The sequence below is a fragment of the Rhinolophus hipposideros genome (assembly GCF_964194185.1).
Source record: "Rhinolophus hipposideros genome assembly, chromosome: 23".
In the NCBI taxonomy this organism is placed as follows: Eukaryota; Metazoa; Chordata; class Mammalia; order Chiroptera; family Rhinolophidae; genus Rhinolophus; species Rhinolophus hipposideros.
Window position 1 is genome coordinate 28,566,730 of NC_138069.1, and position 27,418 is coordinate 28,594,147.

Sequence of the window (27,418 nt, forward strand, 5' to 3'; positions counted from 1 at the left end):
TTGGTTATCTGCAGAGGCTGCTTTGCACATTGGATCCTATCCTTTATTCTCACAAATGAGCTGGGTGGGTGACTAGCACAGGCAGAACAGAGGCCAACATACTGTGAAGGGACATGCTGACGATCAAGCTCCCCAAAACATTTAAACCTTTATTTTCGGTATAAACAAATACAAGCATTTTGGGCACATGGGTAAGTGGCTATGTTTTGGGGAACTCGGGGGGCATATGTTTTCTTCCTCCCATTTTGAAGTTTCTGAAACTAGCATCTCCGAGTATTTTAAATATAGTAGTGTGCTCCTCAAAGCAGTTATTCTATCGAATACAAGAGTATCTCACACTCGACAGTGACTTAGAATAAAATTAGAAAGCTATTTCCTCCTTCTTAGCCATCTCCCTTTAATTCAGAATTATTCCTGGATCCAACGTAAGGGTCCTCAGACAGGACAAGCCTATCCCCAGGTTGATTCCTGCACCGAGAAACTCACCCGGCGAGGTCGTTTCTTGGTCTGGTTAGTAAACTGAAGGACCCAGTCCCTGGCGGTGGGCTTGGAGTGCTTGAACCCACAATTCCCGGGGGGCAGCTTGAGATGTCCAGATCTGTAAATAAGGTGGTGGCCCTCGCTGTCAGGGAGGGGCTCGATGATGTAGCTGAGGTTACTATTCACCACAATCAGTCCTCTGTTAATAGGAGAAATAGAATCTCTGGTCAACGATTACGGTCCTGAAAAGTCCCTTCCTCAGGCTTCAGTTTCCCCATATGCAAAGTGACACAGTTGATTTGGATCATGGTCATGTACCCCGATCAGGTGGGAACCTGAGGCAAGCTCAGACGTCCTCTCCAGAGAAATGCACATGGATGTGAAATGTGCTCCACAACTTCAGGCTACGAAAAGCTTATCACAGAGAGACTCCAAAGGACCTAAAAAGGCTGTCATCCATCCAGAAAGTTCAGAAGCTAAAATATCCCCAATTCAGGCTTGGCAATCCAAATGGAAAGGGCCTCTCTCTTCAGCTATCTTGGTTTCCATTGCCCACCCTCAGGATCCACGCCCCTCAGGATCCCTGTCCAGGTTTTGCCCTTTGGGAAGAGCCTGTGATGCTTTCAGGAAAGCCAGGTTTTCAGCAGCAGCAGCCCTTCCTGGAATCCATCCCTGGCTGACCTCATTCTGGTGCCGGGGAGCCTGACGACTTCCAGGCTGCCTCGCCCAGGCTGACACAGCAATCCTGGACCAGCCCCTCAGCACGACACCCAAGGTGCTCCCTGAACAGCTGGGGGTGGAAATGGGGCAAAGAGCAAGGGTCACATCCGCTCCCAAAACCAGACAGGAACGGGCAGAGGGCAGAGCTTGTACAGGCATCCTGTCCCAAACTATCGTCTCATCTCGGCTGACCAAGGCCCTTCCCGTCACCTCAGTTTCTCCCAATGACTATAAATGTTAAAAACACAGGGGGCTGGACCACAACCAGCTGATGGTTTTGTATGCATGAGGTTGCGGCTGTACAGATAACACCCAGTGAGTGGAAAGTTCCACATGGGGACCGGGGAAAGTTCCAGTATAGCTGACTTGAATAAGCCTCTGGGCCAAAAAGGACAGAGAGCATGCCAAGCTTTGGCGCACGGTGAAGAAGAAGAATCATGGTGGCTATAAATGACGGAGCCTTTGCTATGGACCGGGCATGGTGCTGAGTAGTATACTATTCACACCAGCTTCTGTGACCCTTACAAGTAGGACCCTAATTGTACACATGAGAAAAGTAAGGCTCAGCACCGTGAATTCACTGACCCAAAGTGACAAAGGCAGTAAGGACCTAAGCAGTCTGGCTCTGGGTCCCCAGACCTTAACCATGACCTCACACTGCCCCTGTCACAACAGCCCTATAGAGAGGGTCAGAAAGCTATCCCCCGTTTACAGATGGTTGCAAGTGACAGGCACCCACAACTGTCCTCTAAGGTATGACGGGTCATGACCCAACTGGCCTGTGGGAAGTAAGACACTGCCATTCTGATTTCATTCCCACATCAGTGCTACAAGGCACCATCATGGGTCCCATTTTATGAATGAGAGAAATTGAGCCCCAAAGAAATTAAATAACACTCTCACAATTTAAGGTCTGGGGGACTTTGGACCCCATGCCCCCATGCCAGGTTAACCTCTATGCTATCTGCCTCCATCAGTGAATTCCGACCCTGTGGGTCAGAGATCTCCAGGATCAGAGCTCCCAAAGCTATCTATTAGAATATTCTAGAGTGCATTCAAAACACAGATGTAGGAGTCTCGGATTCTATAGGCCTGGGCATCAGCACAGTCAACAGGTAACACAATAATTCCCTGCACAGCTACACTCAGGGACTGGAGCCTAGAGCCCAGGCTTGCAGCAGGAGCCCCCCTCTTCACAAAGCCCCAGGCAGCTTTGTTTCAGGGAGTGGGCAGATGATGTTTTGAGAAACACAGGCTCAAAGGACACGGAAGGTCTTTCCGGCAATAGGATTCTGTGGTCGCTCCCCTCCCCCTACTGTGGGCCCTGGTAACCCACCCTGTGTCACAGTTGTAACCCTCCCAGACTGCTTGGGGACGGAGGAGAGGGTGGCACAAGCCCCTGCACTTTACAAAGTGAACCCCAGCTTTGACAGTCGGGGTATTTCTGAGAATCTAGTTCCTGGGGCCCTCCCCCATCACCACCCCCAAGTCTTGCTAGCTGTCCTCCCCTGAACACCCACCAGTTGTTTATCCTTCTAGCAGCCTCAGTTGATCTAATTTGCTAAATATAAGTACTGGCAGAGCTTCGCCAGGGCCATGGGAGGGGGGCCCAGGAGGCTGGGTGGCCGGGACTTCACACGCTATTCTCCAGTTCCCCATCCTATTCCCCATCATTAACAGCTTTATACAAATGAAATTGTACAGAGGAACCCAGCGGCGCAGGCCAGGCAGGCAGCAGGCGATTCGGGTTTAACCCCTGAATGACTGCAGGGCTCATCCACAAGCATGCTTCGAGGAACTAGGCAAGACTGCTTCCTGGGAATTTGTCCATTCAGAGCTACACCCAAGGGGATACATCCTACATGCCTACATCCAGAGCTGCCCTCAGAGGTAAACAGCCTGTTACCCCTCTTTTCTCCACCCCCTAACCCCAATGTACATCCAAGTGAGAAGGAGCTATAGGGAACTTCAAAGGCAGCACCAAAGGGAGGAAAGAAGGCACACAGGTGGTGCTCCATCTGGGAGAGGAACACAAGGCACGGACGGAGAATACGGACTTGGGGGTGAGACACACCTGCATTCGAATCCTGGCTCTGCTGTCTACTGGCTTTATGGTAAGTCACTCAGTAATGCTGCCCATCCACAGGGTTGCCGCCATCATTGACGGAAGTAATAGGCAGTGTTCACTAACCAAGCAACACTTAAAAAGAACAGCAGTCATTGAGTATATATTATACATCAGGCAGGGTACAGAGCCTTTTATTCTGTAGCCCTTCAACATGTTAAGTATTGAGAATCTACTATGTGCCAGGAACTGTTTCTAGACACTGGGGATGCAGCATGATGAAAAAATAAAGGTCCCTGCTCTCAAAGAGGGTGCGCTCATCACCTAATGCAAACCCACCGATGACGTCACTGCTGTTGTTCTCACGTTACAGGTGAGAAAACGGATGCTGGAGAATTAAAGCAGCTTGTCAGGTTTTGAACCAGGAATTGTCTGACTCCAGAATCCACACCTGTCATCATTTAATGGCACTGTCCTATGAGGACCTACTCTGTGCCTGATGGAAAGGTAGCATGCATCATCTTTCCTGCAGAAAGAAGGCCAGTAGTCAAAGGGGAAAGGGACACATCACTCCTTGGCAAAGGGGCAGGCAGGTGTGGACTGGCTACATGTATGTGAGCCGCCTCCTTCTGTCCCTGGGGCCAGCTCCCTGAGCCTCTGCCCACTCTCTGCAGCCCAGAAACTGAAAGGTCCTTTTTGGTGGTCTGGTCTACTTTCCTTTTTCACATAACGGGAACCAAAGCCCTGGGAAAAAGGAACTTTCCCAAGGTCGCCTAGTGAGTTACTGCCAGGGCTGGGGGCAGATCCCAGGTCATTAGGTGGGGCCCTGACCCCACTCCTCACACCCCCTCCCAGGACTCAGCAGCTTCTTGCCCCATGGGCATCATCTATAGAACTGAGGAAAGCCCAATGGGAGGCACCAGCCCCCGAAGGCAAAGACAAGGAGAAAATGAAATGGGGAGAGACAAGCTCAGAGAGCACACAGCCAGGGGGTGTGGAGCTAGACCTCAAACTCAGGTCCCTGGACTCGACATTTTGAGCTCCTTCCAGGCCATCAAGCACACGTTCACACTCATACTCTGGCATTCATTCCCAGTCTCATGTTCTCTCTCTCCCAGAATCTGAGTCCAGGGAACAGGGTGAGGTATAACCACGGTGAGCACAGGCCCCCGAGTTTTGAGGACAGATCTGTTATAAGAGTGATGCATCAGATAGATCTACAGATGATCTATTGTGTGTCTTTGACAGACCTTCTACGCAATTAAACTTCCCAGACATTAGTACCTAAGAAACTGTGCAGCCATTCAAAGAATGAGATAGATCTCTGTGTGCCGAAGACATAACAGTTAAATTGTAAAAAAATTTTACAGGATGGTATGTATGGGGTGCTGTCATTTAGATTTTAAAAACCATATATACACACAATTATGTGTGTCAACTATGTATCCCCCAACAGTGATTACAGATGGGGAATGGGATTGGTTGAAAGGGAGGGACAGGATAAAGAACTTTCACTTCTTTAATTTTATACGCCTGTACTATTTGAAAGTTTAATATACAATTCGCTGTGTAATGATCATTAAAAAAAACAAAAAACTTTTACTTATTTAAGTGTGTTTCTCCAGGACCCATCAGCTCCAAGTCAAGTAGTTGTTTCAATCTAGTTGAGGAGGGTACAGCTCACAGTGGCCCAGGTGGGGATTGAACCAGCAACTTTGTTGTTAAGAGCACCGCGTTCTAACCAACTGAGCTAACCGGCCGCCTCCATGTAATGATCATTTTTAATAAGCATTTTCTTTAAAAATAAACTGACCAATCAGGTTTAAAAAAAATGTTTTTACTGCCATCAGTATCTTGTCTGCTGATAGACAGTGAGCTAGTCACACACACACACACACACACACACACACACACACACACACACAGTCTCCCAGATCCCACAGGTTCATCAAGGGCACGTCAGCCCAATGCTGCCTAGATTTCTTCACAAATAACCATTACTCTTTACATTTCAATTTTGTGTTAGTTTGCAATGCATTTGCGAATGCAAGCAGTTGCATAGACATTTAAAGGATGAGCCCCTTGGCAGGAATGGACATCCGAAATCTCTAACGAAATGGTGTGCCACATCTTTTTATTGGTGTAGTTTATAAATATCCTTAGCTGCCACACAATTTTCAAAGGGGTCGGTGGCCCAGATAAGATTACAAAGCACTGCATCACACATCTATGTTCTTTTTGGCAAGGCGTATTCCTAAAGGGACTGCTAACAACAGCTGCCTCCAGGAAAGGGGGATTCTGGAATTTTGGAGTGAGAAAGAGACCTATCTTTCATTGTACATTCTTGGACTATTTGAAGTTGTTGTGTTTTTTTTTTTATTATGATCATGGATTACTTCTTCACTAAAGTAGCCTGAAGGGTTGCTTTGGAGAGAAGAGGGGGCCCAGCAACCATCTAGAAACTCAGCTGAATTCCTCTGTATTTGTGTCATTAACTTGAAAAGCCCACTTGGTACAACTCCTACCTATTTTCTCCAATCACATCCTCATGTTTCCAGGAGAGAAGCACAGTCACTAAGGAGATTTTTTCCATTGCAGCATGGCTTTATGAGCCTGGCGAGACTGAGTGTTTGGAGGCTGCTGCTGCAGCTGCTCCTTCTCCAGAGTCTGAATGGAGCCATCTGGCAGAAGTCTCCAGCTCTTAAATCAGCTGGGCCCACAGACACCCTTGGTTTCGTAAGGTGCATAGTGAGGCGGCTGGGAAACTAAGGCGGGTGGACCCCACCAGAGGGAAGCATGAAAAACAGAAACATATGGATGGCTCACCCGGTTTCCCCCTGTCAGCACAGCTGCGGGAATGATTTACAAGAGGCCAGGCCAAGTTCCCACTGCTTCAGACCAAGGGGACAGAGGAAGAGGCCAGAGAGAAGCAAGTCACACCTGCATGTTCCCCTTCCTCCTTCTTGGGAAAGACCTTTGTTTACTTGCAGACTGCAGGTGCTGGCTGGACCTGTAAACACTAGCGGGAGTCCAGTTGGCTTGATTCAATCAGGTCACTTAAGCAGGGGATCTGGGGCCACTGTGATGGCCTCCCAGCCAAGCTTGCTTCCTGCCTAATTCCCTCCGGTGACTCACCATGAAGCGGACAGAGGAGACATGGCCCAATTTATAAACAAACACATGGGATCTGCAGCGCAAAGGGTCGTGTATTTGCATGTGATCCTGGCTAAGTCTGAGCACGGTTTCACTGTGATTAGATGGTATAAGATGATAATAATCCCGTATGCCTGTAGAGTGCTGCAGGATTCACACAGTACATCACATTCTCTAGCATGCCTATCACCCATGCCCATTTTATAGATGAGGAAACTGAGGGCTCAGAAAAGTACTTTTCAATGGCTGTCTTTCCTCCACCTGTGCAGGGGATGGGCATAAAGTAGGCACCCAAAATTAATTTGCTGAATGAAAGAAACAAGCGTGAAATGAATCAGTCAACGGAGAGGAAGGGTACACAGTGGGAATCTCTCCTGCTGGCTCATGAGAGCCAGTTGTGTACATGTCTCCCCGAGTCTGCCTTCAGTAACATCATGCTGACAGCTTTCAGTTGGTCACGGTGGGAGTATTTTTACCAGCATATCGGTAGATGTTACAAGTCAGGGCTTCTTTTCCCCTTCATTTTCATAAAGCCAGTTTACCAACACACTGGGTATAGGGACCACACGAAAACTCAGGCAACTAGTATAAGCAATTAAAATACACGTTTTTCAGATCATCATTTCTTTTCCAAAAGGAGGGGGGACGGGAAGAATCTCAATAAATGATATTTGTTACTTCAACATACATGTATAAATCCTACTACATACAAAGCACTTGGGTCGGCTGGAGTTGAGAGACAGATATTTGAAATATAATTCTGGGTCTCAGGTACAAACTGTGATGGGTACACAAATCACCTGGGGATCTTGGTAAAATGCAGACTTGATTCAGAGGTCTGGGTGGGACCAGAGATACTGCATTCTGAACCAGCTCCTAGGTGATGCCACCCTCTGCGGGCCACACCTGGGAACCAAGGCTCTAGGTGACTGAGTGCTCCTATGCGCCCGCCAGCTCTACACGTTAGATATCTATGAACACTCATAGATACATAGATATCGTGGAACACTCATAGTGTCGTCCAATCCTCACGACACTCGGGCTTTGTTCCTCATCTCCACATTTTATGAATGAGACAGACCACTGAGGCCCAACGTCACCAGCTGGTAAACTGCTACTGGCTCAAACGCAGGTAGTCTGGCTCAGAGAACGAAGAGTCAGTCTCTTTCCAACATGTCACTCGGTTGGAATTTTTCAGTTCATTTTCTGTCCTCAGAATTATCCTTGCTTCTCCTTTATCTTCCCACCCTCTTTTTTCACTAGCTGCCCATTTCCTTTTTCACAGCCTACAAGCACTTCTACCAGAAAAGAGCAAAGGAGAAGTGGGAATAAATGCTCAAGCTCATCAATTTCAAGTATACGAACCATATCTTTCATTTTCTATATTCTGATGCTTTGACATCTGGGGCCTCGCCCCTCTGAGAGTTAGCCAGTTCCTAGAGACAGTAAACAACTTGCCAATGAGCATGCCTTTCAAATGTGGCTTTCACCCTCTGGGCCACTATCCCCCTGCCCAGCTCACCCCAGGCCGGATACCAGACAACTAGGGACAGCTGCTGTGCCCCATAACCCACTAAAATTATTCAACTAACCAATCCTAAGCCTCGCTTGTTCCTTCCTGCAGAAACCACAATAAAGATTCTTGCCACATTTCCCCTTCTCCCTCTGCCTCCTGAATGGCCCCTGCACTTCCTGGCATGTTCCTGTCCCCAGCATGGGGTGACCCCTCCTCTTGGGACCTTGAGTACAGTGAACCGTCTCTTCGATGGCAGTTGTCTCCTGCTCTGTTGGCTTCACCGTACCTCACTAACACTAAAACCTGAAGTTCCTCAGGAAAGAGAAAACTCAAGCCCAGTGGGTTTGTGGAGTATCTAGGATTTCCCTTGTCCCTCCCAAGCTCAGCCTTTCTCAGAGCAGGCTTGCATGGACTCTCAATGGACAGCTTCTCAAGGTCCTTGCCTAAGGCCAGCCCTGCTTGTCCTGAAACTCCGTTTCTGGGGAGAGTGCCAAGTGCCACCAAGAACGGTCAGGGCCTCTTACCTCATTCCCCGGCAAGTGCTGAGCGTGACACTGGACTGTTCCGCGTTCCTCACTGTCCCATGGTAAAAGCAGTGATCCTAGCAAGGAGAGAGGGGTGGTCAGGGCAAAGAACACTGACAAGCATGGCAATGTTAATGTCTCATGGAGGTCACGATGTTTATATTTCTAGCCTAACCTTGCAACCTGCAAAGCGCTTTCCAAGCCTCCATTCTATTTGATCCTCATAGTAGTCCAGGGAGTTGGGACAGGGCAGATGTCATCATCCCCACTGAAGAGATGAAGAAGCTGAGGAGCAAAATAATTTGTCAAAGGTCCCCTGCTAGTTGGAGAATGAGGATTTCAGAGGTAGTTTAGAGCTCTTTCCATGACAGGATGTGACCACAGGAAACCGGCTCCTGAAGAGCCTGTCGCCCACTAGAATCATCTTTGTGATCCCATACAGGCTGAAATAATGTCCCCCCAAATTCATGTCTAACCAGAACCTCAGAATGGGATCTCCTTAGGAATAGGGTCTTTGCAAATGTCATTAAGATGAAGTCATACTGGACTGGTGTCCTTCGAAGAAGAGAGAACACAGACAGACACACGCACACAGGAGAAAGGCATGTGATAAGAGAGGCAGAGATGACAGTGACGAAGCTTATATACCAAAGAGCAAAGGATGGCCAGGGGCCATCAGAAGCCAGAAAGAGGCAAGGAAGGATTCTTCCCTAAAAAATACAGACAGAACCTGGCCCAGGCAACACCTTGACTTTGGACTTCTAGCCTCCCAAACTGTAAGAGAATACATTTCTGTTGTTTTAAACCTGCAAGCTCATGGTTCATGGTTCCAGCAGCCCTAGGGAGAAGATAGCCCCCCAGCTCTTCCGCACCTCCCCAGAATGCCTGAGTGCCTGGATCAGACTGAATTTGGCACCTGCATCTAGGGCCGCCCAGAGGTCTGATGCTGTTCTCCAGTCAATGTGTCATAGGGCCATCTGGTCTACCCAGCCCGGCTGGATTCCTCGGTGACTACAAACAGCTGTGGAGCCCACTGTGTGCCAGGCCCTGGGCTAGGCCCCCGAGACACAACAATGAGCACACAGAAACAGCTCCAGCCTTCGCGGGATGTATGGTCTGGGGAGAGCCAATCTGAATTAAAAAGCCATGCAAAGATATCATTACAAACTGTGAAGCGTGGCTTGAAATGAAGGTTGGAAGTGCCAGCAGAACGTTTTATAAGTAGGGTAACCAGAGCATTTAGGAGGCAAACCAGGGCACTGCTGAGAGTGCTAACGTGTGAAACCAGACCAACGGGCACAAACTAGAACTGTCCCGGGCACAGCGAGGGGTGATAACAAAGGGCACATTCCAACAAGCTCCTTCCCAAATGGTCAAGAGAGAGAAGCTGGTCAGAAGAGAGAGATGGTGAAACCCGTAGGGCAGAGCCAGTTCTAAAAAGATCTTATCCCTCCCAACAGCCTGAGCCCAAGCAGGGCCAGTCAGAATTCTCTGGCATTCGCCTATGTAACAGTCCGAGTGATCCATCAGCAGGACCATACTTGCTTATAGACGTTCCTTGGTCCCCAGAAGGCAGGAATATGACCTTGGAGACAGCTAACCCACTCGTCTATATTGTCTGGCTCTACCTCCTGCCCAGCTCTAGCACAAGTATAGCCTAATAATTAAATTAAGTTCAAGCATGTTGGCATGGCCAGGCCGAATTGAAAGGCAAGCTCCCACACCTACAGCCACGTAAACAGTTCCACCACCTCTCTGACCATCAGCGTTTTCAGCCTCTGCCTCAGGGAAGGTTGTGAGAACACCAGATCAAGAAGCCAGTACAGGGCACCTGGCCCACAGCAGCCAGAGCTGAACATTAGCGATCATACCATCAGCATTAAACTCCCCTTTGTCAAAGGCGGGGTGTGGCCTGGAGGGACCTGGAGGCTCACAGAGAACGGAATCCTCCTCGGCCTTCCCCGGCCCCAGCTCTACGTCCTGCCCAGCTGAGCCATGCAGCCTGACCACAGCACACAGGCCAGGCTGGCACGCCACTGAGGGTCAGCCTCTGGACCACTGATCATCGTCCGGCCAGCACTGGGCTCCTCCGCCCACGGACGCGCAGGCAGTCAGAAGGAGGGCCAGGCACCAGCCCCTCTCTTTGTTTGCATCAAACTCTCCTGGACTTGAAACAAGTCAGACCCAGCCTCCAGGGAAGCACAAACGAAAGCCGCCGTGCCAGGGACATCCAGCAGCACGTGTGAAAGAAGGGAGGCAGGCACGACCCTCTAGCCAGGATTCCATCCGCTTTCAATGCCAGCCTGTCATATGGCTTCCCCACCTACCCCCAGGCTCTGGGACCTGAAGGCACATCATCAAGTGCTCACGGTTTGAACCTGATCCTTAGGACGAGGCCATGTTACTCCACGACCCAGGATCATTCATGGTGGAAGAGGGGGTCAGGTCTGTGTGGGGCAAATGGGGCTCGCAGATATTGGAATGACCGAACGTCAAGAAGTTCAGAAATGTGGGTCAGCTACAGTCGTGAAAGTCCTGGTACCTCCACAGATAAAGAGAATTCAGACCCAGGCAGTTTCAGGGTGTGGGCTGGGATCGTGTCTCGTGAAGCCGAAGCATGGACACACGGACCAGAGAGAGGTAAGGAGTCGTAAAGGAAGATAGTTTATTAGAGGCAGGAGAAGAGGTTGCAGCTCCCGAGCAGGAGGGGGTCCCGAATAGGGGTGCGCACTAGCTAAGGCAAAAGGCTTTTACTTTTATACTGTCCCCTGCCTGCTTGGGGAAGGGGGCTGGAGCCTTCTAATGGGATTCATCTATCAGGTTTGTCCTGTTTGCCCATCCTGATGGGATTAAGAAACTAATCCATTCCTATCTATCAGATCTGCTCCTTTGTCTGGCCAGAAGGGATTTGAGATTATGATTATCTATTAACCTCAAGGAGTATTCTCATGTCTCTGTCCTGGAGTGAAGGAGACATTCCTGGACTTGCAGTTTCAGGCTATGGCTGCTTTTTGTTTATTCCAGCAGGGACACCCCTGTCTACCTAGCAACATACTAACTAATCTGTCTCACAGGGATGGGCGTGAAGAGTCCTTGTACCTCTTCCCATCTTTGATGCTAACAGTGCACCCTGCCTGGGTGCCCTCTGAAATAGCATCACAACTGACTTTTGTAACATGCCCTAAATTTACAAAGGGCTTTCACACGCATCATCGCATGTGATCATAATACCTGCCATTCAGTGTTATTAACAGTAGAAGCTAACATATATCCAGCTCTTACTACTGGATAAACAACTTATAATGATTTTTTTCCCCTTTAATTCTGACCACAGCCTTATGAGATAGATATTATTATTCCCATTTTTTAAAAAGGGAAACTAAAGGGTGGAGAGGTTTTGTCATTCACAAGGCCCCATAGCAAAGTGAAGCTTCAAACCCCAGTGGCCTGACTTCAGACTCCATGCCCTGCCTCTCCCAGCAAAAGCAGATCCACCCAACAAAGTTCATAGGAATTAATTTGTCAAAATTCTATTGTCTTTACCACCAATGGAGACTTGAGTTCTAGTCTACGCCTTGCCACTTGCTGGTTATCTGAACTTAAGCACGTTACTTTTTCTCTTCTCTCAATGTCTTCATCTGTAAAATGTGGCGTTGGAAGAGATGTTTATAAATTCCCATAAAATCAGTGATTCATCTTACCCTTCCATAGCCCTGAGAGTCAGATCTTAGCATATCCAATTTTCAGAGGAAGAAACTTAACACTAGTGTAGCCAAAAGGGTTGTTTCAGGTCACATAGCTAGTTAAAGCCAAGACTAAAACCCTGGCTTCAGACCCCAAACTCTGTAACTCTTTCTACTGGAACACATTCACAGGCCCATTCCCCCAGTGACAAGACCTAGATTAGGGCTGTAGGCTGCAGGCTGGGTCTGCTGAGTCTGATAAGATTCCCCTCACTCCCGCTGCCCCAGGCCAAGTTTGGTAGGAGAGTGTAGTCCTCAACATCTGGGTCAAGCCCCCTGCCGCTCCCATTTCTCTCTGAGTCTTCAGCTCCCAAATAAGAAAGCCAAGGGGAGCCCCACGGGGCTGGGTGGGGGCTTTGCTCTTCTTTAGCAGGGGATATGAGAAAACAATGAGTTGTCCCATTCTTCCACTGGGGTGTGCTTCAGTCAAAAAGACCTCCAGGAAGGAGGGGCATTCTGGGAGTGAGGGGAAGTTCTCTCCCATTCGTCTGTTTCTGAAAGGACCCTACATCATCTCTGCTTAATTCTGAGAGCACAAAGAGCAAGTAAAGGAAGCCATGAAGTCATTACATTCCTTCTGAGCTTCTCGGCCAGAGGGGGCTTTCATAGCAGGAAGCATGAGCTCATGGCAAACTTGTGTACTAAGACCCATTCTTGAGCTGTGGGTATACAAATGGGGGAGTCAGACTCAGAGGGTGCTTTGTGAGGTCCTCATGGCTAGGGCTTTCGAGGCATGTCAGTCCCCTCCCAGCCTCCCTGAGGCAGGGAACAGAAGTCTCAGAAGGACAAGTTTCCCCAAGGGGCATTGAAGAAGACATGTGGACATACCACAGCTGGACAGCTTCCCCAGAGAGGAAAAGACCCAGCCAACCTGCCTGCTGTGGGCACGGGCAACACTGCTAACTCCTTCCCCATCCAGGTAGGTCTTGGTGAAGAAGGTAACATTGATCTTCACATTCAATGATCCAACAGAGCCCCTCAGCTACCTAGTTACTCTAGACCTCTTAGGCTTATCAAAACTTAACTGTCCCGTGTCCCTTTCCTCATTCCAGAGTAATTTGATAAAGTAATCTGAGTTGGTAATGACTGATCATGGCTGTCTTTGTCTTCTAGACATTCTCACACTCTGGCAGGGATATTTTAAATAATGGGCTGTGTGGGAATCTCAGGTTCCTTGGAAAGTGCTGCAGGAGCACTGAGGCAGAGAGACCAATCCTGCTGTCCCCACGTCACACCTCTCACATCTACATGCCACAAAAGTCCGTCATGTCCTGCACCAAAGGCAAAAGACTATCACTGCTCCTGCCAGAGTCCATCTTCCCTGCTCCTTCAGGCCAACTCAACAGCCCAGAGTCTGAGAAGGGTCACTGCAATCCCAACTGTCTCTTAACTTGGGCAATAGTGACATTTGGTGCTGACTAATTCTGTGTGTGGGGAGGGTCTGTCCTGTGCATTGTAGGGTGTTTAGCAGCAACCCTGGCCTGGACCTACTAGGTACCAACGGCATCCACCTCTCAGTCATGACAATTGAAACTGTCTCCAGACATGGCCAAGTGTCCCCTCCTTTCCTGGCTAAAATGGTCAAACAAACAAACAGAATATTTTAAGGTAAGTGCATCTGATTAAAACTGGTATAAATCATCGTGAAGTGTGTATATATATATATATATATATATATATATTTGCTTCATGTTATTTACCCACATATCAACAAAAGTTTAAGTAAAAGAAATGATTTCAAACAAAATCACTCCTGGTTGAGAACCGCTGCTCTGAACATACAGATTCTAACAGGTCTCCTAGTAGGAAAGGCTAGCAAACCATGAAACGTATATGATTCACTATCTTTAATGTCCACCTGAGAGGTGTGGTGAAGCAAACAAAAATGTATCTATCAAAAGACCATTTTTTAAATGATAAATCTTTGTGCAAACATCCATACACAAAATCAACTTTGAGGGGGAAAATTCCCAATATGGATATACCAGCAAAATAAGAAAACCTTCATAACCTGAAATCCTATAAAAAAGGCAGACGACAAACCCTCACACATCCATACGAAAAAGGAACATTTAAACATCTGATTGGGTGAGATGACAGGATTGCTGGTAAATCATTTTTTTCACTTAAACTTTTGTTAATGTGATTAATTAACATAAAGCCAAAGAATGTACACTTCACAACGATTTATACCAATTTTAATAAGATGTAGTTATCCTAAAATAGTGTTTGTATTTTAGGACAGGGTGCACTCACGAAACAAGAAATTCAGATTTGGCTTCTCTGCTGGCTCCCTTGGTCTCCGGTCAGGAGGAGCAGTCCCTTCAGTGAGGAACCATCTCCATCATGTAGCGCCATCTCCTCACTTCCCAGGGGTGGGACCAGGTAGGGCATCTGATTGATAGATATTTGTTGAGCTGACTTACCTCAGACTTCAGCGTGGTGGTTTGAGGGTTACCACTTGGAGTATAATGGGTTTCTGTGTAGGCTGGAGCAAAAAGTTGCCTGCAAAGAATAAGAACAAACATTTGTTTCCTGAGGTGATGGACTCCATCCTCCTGGGAACTAACTGAAGCAGGCAGGACCACCCCCAAGCACCTCCGTACTGAAGAAATGGGGTGGCCATAAGGGCCTAAGGAACAAAAAGAAAACCAGTTACAAATTTTGTGTTCCTAGGGATCATTGTTGAGTTCAGACACAAACCGATGGAATCAATGGAACTAAAGCAGTGGTCTTAATTTTTTCTGGGTCCTGGGAACATACACGTGCAAACACATACTCAAAATTTCTCAGGATTTATGGGCGCTATTGTGTACCTGGATTGATTTTTCCAGCACTGCATCCACCAACTTTTAGTATCAGCACCCCAATTTTTCTTTAAGGGAATACCTCTCCCCTGTGCATATTTTGGTGAGACTGTCAAAGTGTCCCCCCTGGCCCCGGTCAAGGGTGGTCCATGATCCAAGCTATGCCAATGGAGTATTGTTGCAAGAACCAAACAGATGGAAACAATTCACCTGTCTCTTTGTTCCCGCTGCATGGATTTCCAGACCTGCTTTGGCCTGGCCTTTCTGAGACCCAGTGGTTCAGATTTCCTGAGACCTGGAAGTTCTGTGTGTTATCCTTCCAATAAAGTCCTTTTTTTTTTCTTTTCTAAAACTGTACATTGGTTTCTGTCTTGCCACAGACCCCTTGAAGCTGAGGTTAAGAATCCCTCACCAAAGGCAAAGCGACACCAAACAAGGTTCCTAGAGCCAAAGAGATGCTTCAACTAGCTCATCCACATTAAAAGCAGAAAGAAAGCATCTACAGAAAGTCGAGATCAGGGGGCAAAAGGGATTGTGATGGAAGAGAAATTGGAGTCTAACAAAAAAAAAAAGAATTCAGTGGATCTATATGTATTAATATGGAAAGAATGTCAAAAATTGAGTTAGATAAAAAATAAATTTTAGGAAAGTGCATTTTTAAAATCCTTTTTAATGAAAAACTAATACTGGTACACATTGAAAACGACTGGCGAACCACTAATGCCCATTGTTATTGGTGGTTCTCTCGGGGGACTGCAGAAGATGTGCACAGTGTAAGTTGCATAATTCTAAAAAATTGGTTGATTTCTTAAAATAATTATCACGTATTTACTTTGAAAACTGAAAACCTAATTTGAAACTGCTTTTAATAAGAAGAAAACATAGGCTGAGGCCTGCGCAGAAAGCCAAAGGAATCTGCAGGGACCACCCTGGTTTTGGAAGAGGTGACATTTCCCAGCAAGACAGGGACACTGAAGTCTCTAGAGTCACTCTAGAGTCATTTCCAGCTCTAAGTTCTGGGACTCCTGACTCTCAGATCCCCCTTTACCCTGAAAGTGCAGTCAGAAGGCAAATGCCACAAGAATTGTCTCTTGTACTATGTCCAGCCTTTCCACATCCAACCTTGGACACGAAGAAACTTATCAGGGAAATGTGAAAATACAGCTAAGTCCAAAACCCAGCTGTGGAGAAAAAAATGTCGCTACATGGAAACTTTGGGTCAGTAGCTAACGTGCCAGGTTCTTGTCTCCCCGCCCTTTCTCTTTCTCCTGAGCATTGAACCAGCCAAGGATCTTAGGGAGGATCCATCCATTTGTCTGAGGGAGATAAACTGTAAGCCCCACAAGGACAGATGCCAAGCCGTTTTGCTTACCAGTACATATCAGTGTTTAACATTTATTCAGTGAAAGAATGACCGCTAATTGCTGAATGAAAGAGTAAGTGAACGAGTCGTTCAGCGTGCTAGGAGTTTAAAACATGCTGTGAAGTCCTAGAGACTGAAGTTTCAACTCCAGCTCTCACATTTACAATCTCTATGGCCATGAGCAAGTTACTTTACCTCTCTGAATGTTTGTTTCCTCTTCTGCAAAAATGAGGATAATACTTTCTTGATAGGACTTTCATATGAGTCAAACGACAAAATGCATGAAAAGGGCTTAACATCAGGCCAGTACAGAGTGCAGCTCAGTAAAGGTTAGTGGTTATCATTATTGCTTTCAACCGTGATTATGATGGAAGGACCCAAAAAAACTGATGGAATTTACCTATTTCCCTCTAAGTCTCCCAAGCCATTAACTCTCCAGTATATCGCTCAAGAGAGAGACAAAGCAATTATCTCATTCCTACAGCCCCATTTCCTGGGTCTGCTTTCACAGACTGCATAATGGACGATTATTCTGGGGTTCAGAGTTTAATGGTCCATCTGGGTGCCAATGGGATGTAAATTTTCCCACAGAAAATGTACTCTTGATAAATACCTTCTCTGCCTCTTCTGAGTCTTAGAGAGGAAAAAAATCTTTCATCCAGTGACACTAAGGTGCTGCAAAGAAACAGTCCAGATTGAACCTCACAGGCGTCCAGTCTTGTCAGTTCTCGGCCACTCATCCTCAGAAGGGTAAACATTTCTCTGCAGCTTCTGATTCTGAGGATAAGTCCCCACTGCCACAGAACTCTCAGAGCATTGAAAGGGACCATAGGAATCATAGTCAAACCCACTAGACTATGGGTTCCCAAAGAGCAGGGGGCATGGCTGCGTAGTTCAAGGCTTCTCCTCGGCTCCTAGCCCCTACCAGGAAGGCAGTGTATTTTTATTCAGTGAATAAATGAATGAGTGAATGAATGAAACTTCTTCCATGTATAGAGGAATCTGACGGAGGGCCATTCAGCACTGGACATCTCCAGTGACGGGGCTCTCCTGAGACCACCCACTCCATATTTGACCACATCTGGTAGTTAAAGTTCTTATGCTGAACCAAAACCACTTCTCTGTAACCGGCACCTAATGGCCTTCATTCAAGTCTTCTGAATCTACAAGGGACAACCTGCGTCTTCTACCTAACTGCCCTTTGGGGACGAGTAGCATCAGCACTGCCTAAGAACTAATCAAAAATGCAGACGGTCAGGCCCCATCCCAGATGTGCTGAAGCAGACAGAAACTCTGGGGTTGGGAGACCTAACCACCTCTTGTGATAACTCTCTGAGCGATTCAGATCAAAACTACCACCCTAGACCATAAGATCTCAACAAACGTTTAAGGCAAGCAAACTTCAGAACTATCAGTGTCGCATGCATTACCCAGCCCACCCATCATCTTCCCGCTTCCATCGCACTCTGGATCATTCTGAGCTTGGGAAACCAGAAAAGTTGCAATCTATTTTGTTCCCATGTATTTAAATCATTTCACCTTCACTACGCACCTATGAGGAAGGTACTAATCCTTTCCCGGTTTTGTGACTGAGGACCCTGGGAACTCAGACATGCAACTTGCCTCAAGCTCTCACAGCATGTTGTCAGAACCGGAATTCAAACCCAGGTTTTTTGGCCCTGACCATACTTTTAATGCAGTTTTCTGCTCTGTCTCTCTTAGAAGGTACAAACATAAAACTAAAGCACTGCCAGGAACCATAGTCTAAAACACAATTTGATGGTGAAGATAGAAGCTTTTAGGACACATGTGATGTCACAAGAAGGAGACTCAGCTCTGAGACAGTGACTATCTGCAGAGGAGAGAAATAGGTAAAAGCACAGCATGGGGCAGGAAAAATGAGGATGGCCATGGAAGAACTTCAGGGCTAATTTTTTTGAAATAACCCTTTTCCCAAATGGGGTTGCAGATGTTATCCAGGAAGGTCCTTTCTTCTAGAAGCAAAAGGAAGGGTCATGTTTCATCACCACCATCTGTGCAGTGTTACTGATAAACGAAACACTGCTTTCAAATGCTTCCCACTGCCCCAAGCTAGGTCCATCTATGCCCGTGTGGTGCCCTGACACTGCTCTCAGGACCAAAGACACTGCTGTCCCCTCACAGAGGGGCCATAGGGCTACTGAGCAGCCAGCTCAGCCCACCCACCCCTTCTCTGACCACATCTTGTTCTCATCTCCTCCCGGACAAGGAGCTGGCTCAGCAGATCGGCAGGAAGCCGTCTCTCACCACTGGAGTGTATGAGGATTTTCAGGAAACAAGTTGTGAGTGATGTGATTCCAGGAAGAGAGAAGGACTACCCAAGATTTCCCACCCCGCCCCCTTTTTCTGGCTTTGATGGAAAAGCAGTTTCTGTGTACCCTCCTGCCCTCTGTAAACGCCTCCCGCCTGCGCCTCCAAGCTTGTAAGCCCACAGGCAGGCTGTGTCAGGATCCCAACGCTCAGAGCAGCCAGCTCTGGAGTGTTCACTTTGGGCAAAATCCCGGTTGCCCAGACCCCAAAGTCCTTGAGCAAAACTTGCACCTTCTGATGACCACTTGGGAAAATAAGCTGCCCCTAAATACCTAAAACGTAAGTTCACTCACCGAAAGACAATAGAATTGCCCGTGACAGCCTGGAACCTGTTTCTACATGCAGCCAGACCCCAAAAGCACACTGCAGTCAGAAACAGCCCTGACCCATCTTTCTTAAGGCTTGGAGCCTTCACACCCAGAACCATCCCTTTTAGGATTATTTACCCAAATGCCTCTCTAAAGCTTCGAATCTGCAAAACTCCCTCTGGGGAAAGAGAAACAACAGGACTAAAACAAATTTGCAAAACAACTCTGTGGTCAACTCTCTTCCCAGCTGCTTCAGATAAGCAAAACAGTAAAGACAAAGTACTAACACTTTCCAAACTACCTTGAAAAACACCCTGTGCTCAGCAGAAGCAAACAGTACTCTGCTCATCCCAGTGGCTATTTTTATGGACACCGCCCTCCCCCAGCTTTTGGTCCATCTAGCTCTCTGAAGAGTACGGGGGACCTTAGCCAGTGGTGATGCTGGGGAGGTGCTGCCTTGCTGGTCCCTCTTATTGTTCCTGGAGGGTCTTTGCCCTGCCTGCCTGTGTGGGTGATAACGTGGGCCTCTTTCATTTCTCGCTCATACTCTTAATGCCATCATTGTGGGACTTAACCTAGTAACTGCACAACACTCAGAAATGCTGTGAAAAATAGAAAATCCCAGGCCCCATCCTAGACAAACAAAGAATTATATTCTCTAGAGAAGGACTCAGAAATCTGTATTTTTAATAGGTTTCCCAGGTGATACTTTTCCAGGCTCAGAGAATTCTCCTGCTCCACTGAATCAATTTTAACATTTTAAATTCTTTTTCCCAAAACTTAAAAGTGATAGCAGCACAACACAGAGGGGAAGTCTAGGGCTCACAAAGCTTAGTTCTGAGTACCAGCTGCACTGCTCTCTAGATGATTGTCTTTTCAAACCCTGGAAATGAGTCAAAAGATGACCAAGGTCTCTTTCAATGCTGCACAAGGGCACAGGTCATAGGCTCTGAGACGCCAGTCTAAGGTCCTTTGGACTCTGTGGGAGGAAACATACCTTCAAAAGACTATTTACAATTAGTTAGGTCAGCTCTTGTACAACCCGGTAAAACCAGATGTCAACTTGAAAAATAGTAAGATACAATAGAGATGCAAATGATTTCTATCCAGCAGAAGAGAGAAGTCCAAAGGTTATGGCTTTGTTGTCCCTAGGATATTAATTAACCAGTTGTGTATCTAATTTAGCAATCTTATCACAGCAGTCCTTTTTTCACTATTAAAAAAATAGTACATACGAAAAGGTAGGACAATTAAGTTCGTGAACTTTCCACCGTGCACTTGCATACCTGTTATCCAATTTTTAAACCAGTTTTATCACCTTGGTGGTACCCCATTAGATGAACAAAACTGACAAATGCAATTTGTATGGAAGTGTTTCACTTGAGCCCTCCATTTCCCAGACTAATTAAATAAGTGCACAGAATAATTAACAATTACTCTCTCACAGCATCGCTAAGAAGATCAAATAAAAAAACACATTCACATACTAGTGCTGACGCTGATAAGTTCTGTGAGCTTGGGCAAGTCGGTTAACCTCTCTGTGCCTCAGTTTTCCATCTATAAAATGAGGGAAATAATAGAGTCTACTTGGTAGGGTTGTTGTAAAATGTTTGAAAAGTACCTGATTATGAATATTTGTTTAAATAAAATGAACAAATATAAAAGAACTCTTTGTAAAGTATTTGTGTTTTATAAATATCATTGGGATCATTTTCTCCAGAACTAGTTATGTACACATGTGGCAAACCTTGATAATTGTTAAATAGAGATAATGGCTTTCTGAGAGGGTCATAATATAGTCTCTCTCCTTTTGGTTGTGTTTGGAAATTGTAATATTAAAATTTTTTAACTAGCTACCGTGTTTCCCTGAAAATAAAACCTAGCTGGACCACCAGGTCTAATGTGTCTCTTGGAGCAAAAATTAATTTAAGACCCGGTAAGACCGGGTATACTATAATATAATATAATACTGGTCTTATATTAATTTTTGCTTCAAATGACGCATTAGAGCTGATGGTCCAGCTAGGTCTTATTTTCGGGGAAACAGGGTAGGTGATATAATGCAAATCACAGGCTACTCCGCCTGTTTACCTATTGAAAGGAAATGGTGACGTCCAGGACAGGCAAGCACTGGAAAAGGGTTTCTGAAAAGCAGACAGAGCTATTCTAATCTAACGACAATGCTTGCCCGTATTTAGGACAGTAATATAACAAATCAGTAAGTATTATTTTGTTTTCTAAGAAGGAGAAAAAAGAGGGGAGAAGAGATGGCTGGAGTTGTTTCAGAACCAAGATTTCCCAACCCATGCTCATTCCACCTCTGACTCCAAAGGAATGGAAACAAACCAACATGCCAAAGTCATGGCCAAATAAGGGACTGACGCGCAGGGGCCCACAAGCAGAAGCATTCCTTTTTGAGGGAACAGAAAGGGAATGGAAGGGGGATCTTTAAAGGCTGTCCCTAGTGTGGAGAGTGGGGATCTCCTCTCGCTCCAGGGACCGACTTGAGCAAGCATCATGGCTGCCAGGGGACCAGCTCCAGAAGCAACACTGTAAAACAAGATGGTGCCATCAACAAGCCTGGCCAAGAGCCAAAGCTACTCGGCCTATTTTTTTTTAACCTTTTATTAAGGAAATTTCCAAACAATGCATGAAGTCAACATTCCTTTTCACCAACCATTTCCCATTACATCTTCTCCCCATCCCCCACAAGACCCAGTACCCTTCCAACCAGCTCCTGGTCCTGTGTTTTGCTTTTACGTTAAATACCAAAGGATGTTTAGATAAGCACTGTTTACTCCTTTGGTCAGCAGGGTCTTTATTTAATCTTCTTCATGCCTCTCTCTTGATTGCCTCTACAAAGATGAGCAATGTCTCTGCCCAAAGAGGGCCGACGTCTTGGGATCAGGGAACTTAACCGGCAGGGACCTGCAAGGCCCTCAAAATGGCTCATCCAAGAAGAGTCTGCAGATGTGTTCTGCAGTGTCCGGAATAGCCCATTATGGGTATTTATTGGAATTAGATAAGAACACTTCAAGGAAATGGGGTACTCTCTTAACTATTTCTGAGAAAGATGAAAAAGTGAAAACATTGCCTGACAACAGCCTCGCTAGCAACCAGTTTTTGGTAAATAACCACAATGCTTGTTTATCAGATTAACTTGAAGGGAAGGACCAATGCAAGAAGTAAGTGGCCATACTGTAAAGATAAACTTTGTGGATAAGACACAAAGGAAGTGAAGAAAATGAACCTCTAAGATCACAGGATCCTTGAGAATATGCTTAGAAAGAGGGGAATAGGTGAACCATCCCATGAGAAAAAGCAAATAAACAAAAAGCAACCTGCCCTAAATATGGGTGCTTGGGCCCTTTTAGGCTCTGACTAAATATCCCAGTAAGCTTGATCAATCTTACCCAATGTTTCTTTGCATCCTAAAGGACAAATCAAGCTGAAGCACAAGTCGAGAAGGTTAGAACTTGGAAAGCCCCTCCTAATTCGTCGTGGATGTCTCCTGTCCTGGCCTGTAACATCCCTGCCATCGGGGATAACAGTGCCCCGATGTGCATTTAGAGAAATATTCCCCTCTCGCTGCATGCTGACTGAGCGCCCGTGGAGTCAGTCATGACAAGCCAGCACAGGTCTCATGACCTAAATTTCAAGATGAGTGACACCTGGTGAAAATGGCTGGCGCTGGCCCCCCACCTCTCGCACCTGAAGAAACTATGAATTCCTGTATCCTGTCCTTCCCGAGCCCTGGTCCTTCAGCTTTTCCCTCATTCTATGTGTTGCTCCATAACCTTTCCATGAAGGTTCTTTATGTGCCATCCTCTCTGTGCAGTGCTTCCCCTCACTTCACTTTTACAGGTGAAGCATTTGAAAAAGAGCAAAGGCAACTTTCACAATCTCACACCATTACATTTTGCTTCTAAACCCATCAGTATAAAAAATTAAAGTAAGCTAAACGTCATTAGTAGATGACCCAAGAGTCAGGCCATCCAGACATTCCCAGAGGACAGAGAGGAAGGATGTTGGTGCAATTGCATCAATAATTACTTATTAAGCAGCATAATATAGTACAAACTACAGGGCACATGGCATTAGGAAGACCAAGTCCCTCCTGGCTTGAATTGATCATGTATTTGCTCTGGGTTGTGTGCCAAGCCACAGTACCTCTTCTGAGCCCCAGGCTGTACATTTGCAAGCCCACTCACTCATTCCACAAATACTTATTGAAGCCAATCATGTGCCAAGCACCATACCAGGGGATGTGAGCAAGACAAGCTGTTTTCCTGCCTTTCACCTGGCACCTGTATCTCTCACAGCATCATGAAGACTAGAGAAGGCTGAAGGATGGCAGATTCTGCCATCCCAAATATACCATTTTGGCATAAGGATATTTTGAACTGAAGGGACTTGAGAAGCAAATACAAGAAAAGCTCCCAGCCCTTCCACTATTTGCCTAAAAGCAGGATACAAATTTTCAAAGGCATCCCTCCGCCCCTTCTACCAAGAAAGACAAAAGTTAATCACCAGAGACAACTGTGGACCCTATCAGTTTAGAAAAGGAATCTGCACAACAAACTTTATTAACTAGCCTTTATCTACCATTAGCTTCCCATATATTTGCCCACATAAAGCTTACCACCTTTAGAGAAATAATATCTCTTTCCTTTGTTCTGTCATTTCTCTACAAATGTATCGTTCTTCATTGAAGACGCTACTGAAGCCTGAATTCTAAGTGAGTTACTCATTTTTCCCTGGGTATCTCCCATGTATACATGTTAATAAACTTCTGTTTTTCTCTTGTTAATCTGTCCTCTGTTACAGGGTTCGTGGAGGAGAACTTGCACAGACAAAGGGAGAGTTCTTTTCTACTCCCCTATAAGGTCATCTGTGAAAGTCCTTTGCAAACACTAACAGGCCACACAGAAGGTAGTTTTTACTATTGGGTTCCTAGAAGCCAAGTCACTGATTCATAGCCCATCCCCCCCCTTCTTAGAATTGCTGCAAACCAGTGCTGCAACCAACTTCCAAATTCCCCTAACAAGCTGTCCACATAGTTATGGAGAAGGGGTGCATGCATGCGTGTGTGCATGTGGAGGGCAGAGAGGAAGGGGCAGCCTACGGATCAGGAACTCAGGATGTTCACCCGACATTGCTGAGTTTCATTTCCACAGCCATATTCCTATCACCACATAACTGAAAGGCTAGTTTAACATTTGCCTTCTTACCCAAACCCCAAATCTAACACCAAGAAGTCAAGAGGTAATGAGCTTCTAGAATACAAAGAGCCTAACATCTTCCCCAACACTTAGAATCACCTCTTTCCCTAGTACTCCAGTCTCCTTCCAAAGGAATCCCTTTCAATGATTTGCCCTTCTTTTCCCTAGAAGGGGGTAGAGGGAGAGGGGGGTTGAACGGTGGTGGAAAAAGAAACCACGCCTGATATAATGCAGCCATTATAGCCCTTGGTCCATCTGGACTTCTCTCCAGGGAGACTGATACAAGAGGAGAAAATGTGGAGGCTGCCAGTTTTCTGCAAACCCATAACCTCAGGGGGAAAAGAAGGAGGAAAAGGGGGCAGTGGGGCGCATGGGAGCTATGGAAGGGACTGGAAAAGAGCCATAAGTATAGAAGTCATAAAGACCCCATTTCTCCTTAAACTGGCTGAGGAAGGCCTGGCCCAGCTCCACCCACTCAATGATCTCATTGTTTTCAACAAAAGCCAGTTTGAGAACCCCCCAGAAAGGCCCCCCAGTGAGGCCTCAGCTGCTAGAATGGGCAGAGGTCTCACCAGTTCCTGAGAGATCAAATGCTTAGAATTGTAGATAAGGAGGGAAGACTATGTTAGAGCACAAATTACAGAGAGAAACAGGGTAAGGACATCCTTTCCTTTTAGGGTCATGGAAAGAGCGCCACAGGCTATTTCTCACACAGATTTTATCAGTGGATCCCCACATTTTGCAAAGTTGGCGACTGGGTATGATTACCTTCATCTAATGAGAAAACTAAAGATCTGAGGAAAGAAGTGGCTTCACGGAAGTCCCACCACAAGCTTAGGACAAACTTAGGGACTGGCCACTGACCTACTATTAGGTTGGTGTAAAAGTAATTGCGGTTGAAAAGGTGAAAAATAATTGCAAAAACTGCAATTACTTTTGCACCAACCTAATACTTACTCAAGCAGGAACCTCAGATTGGCCCTTGAATCCATCCTCTCCCTCAGCCCATAGTCAACCCGTCTCCCAGTCTCCATGACTCCACCCTATAAACATCCTTGGAATCCATCCCCTTCTCTCCATATCGGCTAGCTCTTCCAAATTAGATCACCATCGTTTCTCACTCAGATTATAATGGAGCTTTTGAATGGGCCTAATTACTATCGCTAGTCTTGCCCCTTCTAACCCATCCTCTGCCTTCATTGGAAGAAGTCCTTCTCAAATGCATTTTGGATGTTGTCACTATGTGACTTTTAAAATATTCTTTATCATCAGTTTATTCTCTGTATCTGTGAGTCTGTTGCCAGAGGGGCGTGGGTTGGGGGGCTGGGTGAACAAGGTGAAGGGATTAAGAAATACAAATTGGCAGTTACAAAATAGTCATGGGGATGTAAAGTACAGCGGAGAGAATATCGTTAAGAATGTTGCAACAACTATGCATAGTGCCAGGTGGGTACTAAGCCAATGGGGGGATCACTGAGTAAATTATATAAATATCTAAACACTATGCTTTAACGCTGTCCACCCGAAACTAATATAAAATAATACTAAATGTCAACTCTAACTGAAAAAAATAAATATTTTTTTAAAAAGGGACAAAAAATAAAATGATGTTTAGAAATTTATATATATTATACACACACACACACACACACACACACACACACACACACACGTGCAAATATATTCTTCATCAGCTTCCCATTGCCCTCAAGATAAACACCCAAACACTTTAAGGAACCTACAAGGCCCTTCAAGGACTTACCCCACCTGGCCAACCTCTTTTTCAGCATTTCCTTCCTCCCTCTAGCTCTCTGCTTTAACTGTAAATAACTTCTTTCCAAAGGTTACTCACCTTTGGGCCTTTGTTCTGGTTGCCATTTCCCCTTGTATAAGCCCCCCGTCAACCACTGCCCTACTTCTACCTTCCTCCTACAAGCCTTCTCTGACCCCCAATCCAGGACAGGTTCCCCTACCCTGTGCTCCCATGGTACCTCTACTTCCTCCATCACAGCACACCCACATTGTTCAGTAATTATTTAGTTCTTTGTCTCCTCCACTCAGCTCAAAGCCCCAGAATGGCAGAGACTGTGTTTTGCTTACTGTTGCTCTCCCAGGAACACCCAGGGCACTCACAACATTTGTTGAATGAAGGAAGGGAAGAAAAGAAAGACAGGAAGTAAAGAATTCCCAAGGAGTAGTCTGTAGCTCAACCCCAGTACACTAGAGATTCTCATCAAAAAAGCCAGGGATTCTCTGACCCAATACCCACCCCTAGTTGAGGTTAAGAAAGACCTGCAACTTGCCCCAGGGTGCCCCAAAAACCTATTCATTTAGTATTTGAGGTGTCAGCCAAAGGTCTGTGCTTGTGACTGAGTTCTAAGTAGAAAATGAGTAAGCTTCCTTTCTTCAAATCAAAATAGTTCCTGGATGAATGTAAATGTGGCTTCAGAGGCCTCCTGGTCCCATAGATTTTTCCCTGGGATAGTCACGCTCCATTGCCAAAGCACAAAGGTTGAAGAGTAGAAACATCCTCCAACTTCCAGAGAGTCTGGATGAATAGGTGAGGCACATCCTTGAAGATGGGGGTAAAAATAGAGGTCTGGAAGGTAGGACTTCCAGCACATCTCCCAAACCCAAAGGCATATCTATATATCCATCCACATCCCGCCCACCACATCCTGCTTCTCAGGAGACTCCCACCCCCCCACTGGTGAAGAAGCCATCTCTTACCATGTGCTCCACCTCTTGCAGTCCATAGCTCTACCCACCAGGTACACTTCTGTCCACTTGGCTCAGCCCAAATTTCCCATCAGTTGGGAGGGGTAGAGGAAGACCTTCTCATCCAAGATGTAGAAAATACAGCCTAGCCTTAAAGTGCACCTCAAGCATCTTTCCTAGAAGTACCCCATCTACCTCCCTGACCACATGGTCTCTTAACCTCAGGCAAGAGAGAGTGCAAGTCAGTCAAAAGTAGGAGAATAAAAAATTGAGCTCTAAACTACTCAAATCTTTGGGTAGCCCAGTTGTGGGGGTGGGGGGGAAATAAGAAACCCCTTCCCCATTCCCTACATACCTTTCCATATTAAAATGACTTGGCTGGCTAGAATACTGGAATCATAAGAGATTATTAGCACTACAGCTTTGGTTCCCCTTGATCCAGACCAAATA

General features: G+C 46.2%; 1 protein-coding gene across 2 annotated transcripts in view; it reads right to left on the reverse strand.

Moving 5' to 3' along the window:
• ADAM19 (ADAM metallopeptidase domain 19) overlaps positions 1-27,418 on the reverse strand; it is a 77,726-nt gene that overhangs the window by 31,839 nt on the left and 18,469 nt on the right. For both annotated transcript variants that reach the window (XM_081036009.1, XM_081036008.1), the window contains exons 4-6: positions 14,628-14,706; positions 8,459-8,535; positions 487-679 (exon numbers count right to left, since the gene is read on the reverse strand). In XM_081036009.1, coding sequence (XP_080892135.1) covers positions 487-679; positions 8,459-8,535; positions 14,628-14,706 — 349 coding nt within the window. The remainder of the gene's footprint in view (positions 1-486; positions 680-8,458; positions 8,536-14,627; positions 14,707-27,418) is intronic.